This window comes from Cicer arietinum, chromosome 1 (genome assembly GCF_000331145.2).
Source record: "Cicer arietinum cultivar CDC Frontier isolate Library 1 chromosome 1, Cicar.CDCFrontier_v2.0, whole genome shotgun sequence".
NCBI classification, from domain to species: Eukaryota; Viridiplantae; Streptophyta; class Magnoliopsida; order Fabales; family Fabaceae; genus Cicer; species Cicer arietinum.
In genome coordinates this window covers 50630010-50637837 of record NC_021160.2, presented here as the reverse complement: position 1 = coordinate 50637837, position 7828 = coordinate 50630010, and the positions used below count along the sequence as shown (strand labels likewise).

Genomic DNA, 7828 nt, shown 5'->3' with positions numbered 1-7828 from the left:
TTATTATTATTATTATTATTATTATTATTATTATTATTATTATTATTATTATTAAGAAAAAATGAACAATGTGATTTATTGAATTTGGCCAACGTGAATAAAAAAAAAAAAGGAAAAAAGGAGCACCACGCACGGCCAAAGGAAAAGCAGCCGCTATGTAACAAGAAAATGAGAATAAGAAATTGACTTCGATGGTGATAATATGTGTAGCAAAGTTGCTCTGTTTGGTCTACAATTTTAATATGTCATTTTTACTACTGAGTTTATTCTTTTAATATGCAGTATTAGTAGTTTTACTTTATCTGATAGCTGTTTTGGAGTACTTATTTTAGTGGAATGTCGTTTGTTATTTGTTTAATTTTCACTATTGGTGATAACTATTGTTGATCGATGTTCTCTAGTGTTACTAGGAAGACTTTGGTATAACAATTAATTATTATAGTTGAAGTTTTTAGTAAACTAGGTCTCGTGGTTTTTATTCTCTCAATTTGAGTGATGTTTTCCAAGTTAAAAATTGTGTTTGTGTCATATTTAATTTTATGTCAATTATTATTGCTCTGTGGAATTGTATTTTTGATTTGACCATTTATCTGCATAGGTGGAGGGAAAATATTCTGCATTATTGATATAATTATCTCTGTTTTTTTTTCCCAACAAAGTAGTATCTAGAGCTCAACTGATTTGATTTGTGCATTTAAATGGAGGAGGAAAATAAAGGTTTGAATATGATTAAGTTCAACTCTTTTAATTACACATTTTGGAAGATCCTCATGGAAGACATGTTATACAATAAATATTTGTATGATCCTATTGAGAGTGACACTGCTAAACCCACAGATAAATCCGATTGGAAGCAGATGAATAGAAATACAGTGGCGTTGATCAAATAGTGGTTGGATCTGAGTGTATATCCACATGTTGAAATTGAAATAAATGCTAACAAAATGTGGGAGAAATTAAAAGAGTTGTACGAACAAAAGAATGTGCAAAATAAAACATTCCTGATTCGGAAGCTGGTGAATATGAAATACAAAGATGAGGATTCAATGGTAGAACATATGAGTTTTTTTTTTTATAATACAATGAATCAGTTGACAACGACATATATTAAATTAGATGATGAGTTTCAAGCGTTGTTATTGTTGAGTTCCTTGCTTGAAAACTGTGAAGTCCTTATTATGACATTGACCAATTCAGCTCCAAGTTGAAAGCTGAAAATGTCAATAGTTAAAGAGAACATGCTGAATGAAGAAACTCGAAGAAAGGAACATGGTTTGATTGATTCTTCCTCAAAGATAGAAGCATTAGTTACATAGTCACATAGGAGAAGTAAATCATGACATTTCCATAGGTGCGACAATTCTAAAAGTCATAGCAAGTCAAGAAGCAAGTTGAGGACTAGAAAAAAGTGATATGCTATCTTTGTGGCAAAACATGTCACATTAAAAGAAATTGCAGGTTCCTTAGGAGAGATCAATCAAGAGAAAGAGATGAAGACAAAGAAAAAAATATGATAAAGATACAACAACAATTGCATCTGTTAGTAATGTCTACATTGTTTGTGACGATAATTCCATAAACCTTGCATGTCACAATTCAACATTGATTATTGATTCGGGCGCCTCATAACATGTTACTCTTAGGCGTGATTTCTTTTCATCTTACAATGTTGGTGATTTTGGCACATTAAAAATGGGAGATGAAGGAGTGTGTAAAATTATCGATATGGAAGATGTTTGGGTTGAAACTGGGATTGGTTGCAAGCTTCAAATGAAAAATGTTAGACATGTTCCTGATATTCGTCTCAATTTGATTTTAGTGAAAGTCTTGGATATTGAGGATTATCACACTTACTTTGGTGGTGGTGGTATATATAAAATCACCAAAGTGTATCTAGTGGTTGCAAATGAGCAAAATTTTATTTCTCTATATAGGATGTCTACGAAGTTATGCAAGGAATAAGTGAATGCAATTGAAGACGCACCTCTTATGATTTATGGCATATGCGCCTTGGTTACTTGAGTGAGAAATGATTCAACATACTTGCGAATAAAAGTTCTCTTCATGTGAAAGGTACATCTTTAAAAATTTGTGCTAATTGTTTTGTTGGAAAACAACATAGAGTTTCTTTTCATAATATTGATCCTCATAAGAGGCAAAATATTATTGATTTAGTTCATACTAATGTTTTCATGATGGATAGTAAATCTCTTGGTGGTGCATCATATTTTGTTACTTTTATTGAAGACCACTTTAGAAAAGAGTAGGCTTTTCCTTTGAAATCTAAAGATCAGGTACTTAGAGTCTTCAAGCATTTTCATGCAAACATTGAAAGAGAAAAGCGAAGGAAATTGAAATGTGTTTGATCAAATAATGATGGTGAATACAGAGGTTCGTTTGAAGAGTATTGTAGAGAACACAAGATCAGACTTGAGAAAACTGTTCCAAAGATACCTCAACATAATGGTATTGCACAGAGAAAGAATTGTACCATTAATGACAGAATCAGATGTATGATCTCTCATGCAAAATTATCGAAACACTTTTGGGGTGAAGCAATGAAAACTGCAGTGAACTTGATAAATCTTTCTCATTCTATTCCACTTGATGGTGATGTTTCAAATAGAGTGTGGGACATAAAAATATGTCTCTTACCGTCATTTGAGAGTTTTTGGCTGCAAATGTTTTGTTCACGTTCCAATAGATGAAAGGTCTAAGCTTGATAATAAATCCAAATAGTGTGTGTTTGTTGGTTATGGTAGTGAAGAATTTGGTTATAGATTGTGGGATCCGATTGACAAGAAAATTATTATAAACCGAGATGTGATATTTCTTGAAGACCAGACTATTGAAGATTTTGATAAAGCTGAGAAACAATCCAAATTTCATATGTTACGTTGATGTTGCGCCTAAGCCCCCTGCAAAACTTTTGTTGATGAGAGAGAATACATGTAGATGATGAGAATATAATTGATGATCATGTACCTTATCATGATGAGTAGATTCTAGTTGAGTCACCAGTTGAATTTGAGTTAAGAAGATCTACTAGAGAACATCAACCTTCTCAGAGATATCCCCCACACGAGTATGTGGTGATCACTGATAATGGAGAGCCAGAGTACTACCAAGAGACTATTACAAATGTTGATAAAGAAAAGTGGTTGAAGGCCATGCAAGAAGAGATGAATTCCTTGAATTATAATCATACATTTGATTTGGTAAAGGTGGCTAAGGATAGAAAATCACTCAAGAACAAATTGGTATACAAGATAAAGGAAGAAGATAATGGTTCTCACTCAAGATACAAAGTAAGATTAGTTGTGAAATGTTTTAATTAGAGAAAATGTATTGACTTTGAAGAATTTTTTTTACCTGCGGTGAAGATCTCCTCTATCTAAGTTGTGCTTGGGTTAGCAGCTAGTTCGAACCTTGAAGTTGAACAACTTGATGTGAAAATTGAATTCCTTCATTGCAATTTGGAGGAAAAGATATATATGGAGCAATCAGAGGGTTTCGAAGTTAGATGTAAAGAGCAACTTATGTGTAAATTGATGAAAAACGTATATGGGTTCACAAAAGCACCTTGACAATGGTACAAGAAATTTGATTTTTTGATGGAGAAACATGGGTACGGTAAAACTACTTCTGATCATTGGGTGTTTGTCAAGAAATTCTCTGATGATGGTTATATTATTCTCTTGTTATATGTGGATGACATGTTGATTGGTCATGACACTAAGAAAACTAAATCTCTAAAGAAAGATTTGAACATGTTGATTGTTGACATGTTGTGTCTTGGCAATCAAGGTTACAAAAATGTGTTGCTTTATCCACTACTGAAGCTGAGTACGTTGCAACAACTAAAGCTTTCAAAGAACTCTTGTGGATGAAGAAATTCCTACACGAGTTAGGCCTCAAGCAAGACAAGTTTGCGTTATTCTGCAACAATCATAGTGTGATCCATCTCAGCAAGAATCTAACTTTTCATGCAAAGTCAAAACATATTGAGGTGCGGTATCTTTGGATACGAGATGGACTGGAAATGAAGTCATTATCAATTGAAAAGATTCATATCGATGAAAATTGTTCAGATATGATGACGAATGTCTTGCCTGTGTCGAAGATGATAGGTTGTAAAAAAAAGGTCGACATGGTTGAGTCGTGAAGGAGAGATTTACTGGGTGGACTCATTCCCAAGTGAGATCCATAATTTTACTATTATTATTATTATTAAAGAAAGAAAAGAAGAAGAAAAAAAGAACAAAGTGATTTATTGAGTTTGACCCATGTGAAGGAAAAAAAAATTGACATTCCTAAGAAAACAAAAAGTGAATAGTGTGCTTGAAGAAGAAAAAAGGATCCGCATGCGGAAGGAAAATCACATGGAAGAAAAGGAAAAGGAGAAGAAGAAATTGACTCTCATAGTGGTAATAGGTGTGTAGCAAACTTGTTTTTGGTCTATGACTTTAATATGTCTTTTTTACCATGAGTTTGTTGTACCTTCTTCTACGAGAATTACTTTGGAATAGTAGAACCACTCTTGGTAATGATTATCTATACACGTGGTGAAAAATATTATACATTATTAAAATAGTTAGTTATCTATGTTTTTTCATAACAATCATCCAACACGAGTATGTATTAGCTGTAAGTGAATTAAAGTGGTATCATTTTGTGGTTTATATCAGTTTCATCCATTAGATATTAGTTATAGCATTTTAGGCTCGTTACCTAACAAAATAATTGTGGAATATAATATAAGGTTTTAAACCATGAGATGAACGAATAAATAACATTGAACAACATATCCCAATAGGAAGTATTTGTTCCCAATTGGCACTACGCATATGATATGAATCTCTCATTTTATTAGGTTGCCACTACTTTCAACTTCACCTAAAGAGTTCTTTTTCAAGATACCAATTGTCTTTTCTTTCGCACCTCAAATGAAATAGCACCACAACAAGAAAAAAATGTTGATGCACGATGTAATAATGTCATATAAACTAATAATATCCGTAAATTATAAGTTGGACAAAAAGACAAGACCGCCAAAATAATAGTTTTAAACTAAAAAAGTTTAAATTTCTATTTTATAAAAAGGCCTCATGTGACTAAAATAAAAATCTAACATGGTCAAATTATGAGTCCATGACCCTATATATTTTATTATTTTCAAAACTAACATTAATAAAAATTTATCTAAAATATTATCTTAATAAAGATTTAATTAATTTTATTATCTATTAAAAAAAATTAAACGAAATCAATTGTAAACACGTGATTTTGCGTTCTATTATGTCTAATAACAGTAAAATTTGAACAAAAATATAGCATTTTGCTAAATAGTATTATTATGAACTTTGAAAAAGCAACATCTTAAAATTCCCATTAGACCTCAATATATTAAATTGGCATCTAGTATCATTTTTTATTATAACCATATGGTGATATACCAGAACACAAACTCACATTTCCATTCTAGCTGAATTAGACAACAAAGATTATCTGATAGTAACAGCAATATAATGATCTCAAAGATTATTTGGCATTAGCCTATGACATAGCTCATAACAGAGTAGAATGATTACTAAAGATGCTTTAAACACCCAAAAGAGCAAAATATTTCCATAGAAAGCTACAGTCCCAAGTTGTTCCCTATTGCACAGTAGTAATATTCTGCTGGAGCTTAATCGCCTATACAATCGCTTTGCAACAATATAGACTTCAATTCAGCTATGAATTTGAGTTCTGTTGAGTTTGCAGTTGCACTACAGTTTGGTTTTGGTTAGGAAGGCCTGATTGTGTGGTAATTACACCTTGAGGATATAGTTCTTCTTGTGTCATTACTTGAGAACTGCGACGCTGCTCTGAGAAAGCCTGCCATCTTCTTCTCCATTTAAGTAACTCCGCAAGAACTGAAGTTCCGCTCATCATTACACCAAACCCAGCAAATGATGCAAGAAGGATTGCTAGAACTGCTTGTTTACCGACCTGCAGATTACCAAGCTAATAGAATGAAGTTAGTATGTTTGTGGTTCTTCATGTAGGGGTTTGATACGTGTCATGTTTCCATAACCTACCAATCAGGCCATCAAAAGCTGAGGAAAATGCCTTTAGTATTAGAACAACAACCCCGGATCAAAAGAAAATAAGATACGGGAAACACATACAGGAACACTCGATTTGATTACAGAGTTCGGCCAATTATGTCCAGTGTGGTCGATGGCGGATGGCAGTCCATGACAGAGAGACCAAAATCCACGAATTTTGGCTGCCATATAAACTGGCATAGCCGCCATCACGTGTAAAATGGCCATGACGGATTGTTGAAATCCCGCCACTGCTTTCCGCGATGGCGCTGATTGTGCCTATGTCTCCAACGGCAGAGCACTTGCGGTACCTACCTTAGGATTACAAGTTATAATAGACTATAACATCTCTAGAATCAGGTTGGAGAATATATTGTTCCATTGCATCTCCCATGAATCTGTTAATTACTATAAAATCTTGAGAGCACATAATTTCTTGTGCCGTTGATATGTTTTAAGTTTGAATAAAACTTCGGTGTTTCAAAAAAATAAGTATTAATGACAAACTCAGACATGTTTGATCCATTTGACTCTCACTGGCTGATCCTCTTCACTTCTCAACATAATATTACTAGTATTGGTTTCAAGCGAAATATTGAGGGGATAAAAATTTAGCTCAAATCAAAATCTATTACCAATGGGTAAAATATATGCGCGAAGAGAACCACCAAAGCAAATTGGGCAGATGCATAAATCCATATGAACTTGCTCCTCACTAAACAAAAAAGAAAACAGTTTAGGGTTGGCCTGTGTTAGTGTGAAACCCAAACAAGCATGAACAAAATTAGTCGAAATAAAAAGGAAACATGAATAAGAACTCTCCTAAAGAAATATCGCATAAATCGAGCAGCAATTGTTACTTTTTATAAATAATGTTAGCCAAAGGACTTACTTTATGCACAATATTAGCTATATAAATTAAACTAAGATGAGTCCCATATAAAAGTATATTTACCATATTTCTTAGGGATATTTTGCAAACCTACCCATGGTTGTTGATGTCATAGAGGAAACTAGACCAAGTACACAGGAAAATGGAAGAGAAATGAAAATTGCTTTGGTTCCCATTTTTCCAACCTGTAGAGAATTGAATAAATAAGGTTATACAGAATTGTAACTTTGATAAAACTGAGAGGACTTGCATTCTTACCAAAAGCTGCTCAAGGAAACAGAAATAAGCAAGCATGCTGACAATGACAAGCACAGGCAACTCCTGCCAAACCCTGTTAAATTTTAGCACACAAATTAAAGTGTTATGTGTAGCAATTATCTATAGTATAAATGCGACACAACAGCATCACTATATTCGATGTGTAAAACAGCACACTTGTATCTGCTGCAGAACTTCAAGGAATATTATATTCTAAAAAGTAAACTAAAGACTACTTGAAGCATGAAAGTCGTTAGAATAAAGTCAACTAGATATTGCAAGGAATAAACCTAAAACTTCAGTTAGATGCATGACAGTAAACTGGTTGGTTGGCCTCATATTCTAGATAATTTCGTAAGCTTATGGCATATATGAGTGAGCATATATGAAGAGGAACTTGCAACTGTGGAAATGGCTCATGATTATCAACTTATCTAGTATGATTCTATAAAAAAGTTGTTGATAAGATAACCACGATATACATTTAGCTCAATTGAAGCATATTGCCATAATTCATTCAACATATATGAGTTACAGTTTTTATGAAACAAAAATAACACCACATGCCTGAAGTCGTCTTCCTGCT

General features: G+C 33.2%; 1 protein-coding gene across 9 annotated transcripts in view; it reads right to left on the bottom strand.

Annotated features, from left to right (window-relative positions):
• Positions 1-5453: 5453 nt before the first annotated feature.
• Positions 5454-7828, bottom strand: part of LOC101488558 (uncharacterized) — a 6004-nt gene continuing 3629 nt past the window's right edge. For 2 of the 9 annotated variants that reach the window (XM_027335223.2, XM_073366471.1), the window contains 5 exons: positions 7810-7828; positions 7243-7315; positions 7079-7169; positions 6728-6807; positions 5454-6009 (listed from right to left, as the gene is read on the bottom strand). In XM_027335223.2, the coding sequence (XP_027191024.1) occupies positions 5737-6009; positions 6728-6807; positions 7079-7169; positions 7243-7315; positions 7810-7828 (536 nt within the window). In that variant the 3' untranslated portion in view covers positions 5454-5736. The other 7 variants (XR_012162378.1, XR_012162379.1, XR_012162380.1 and 4 more) reach the window with 7 other exon arrangements.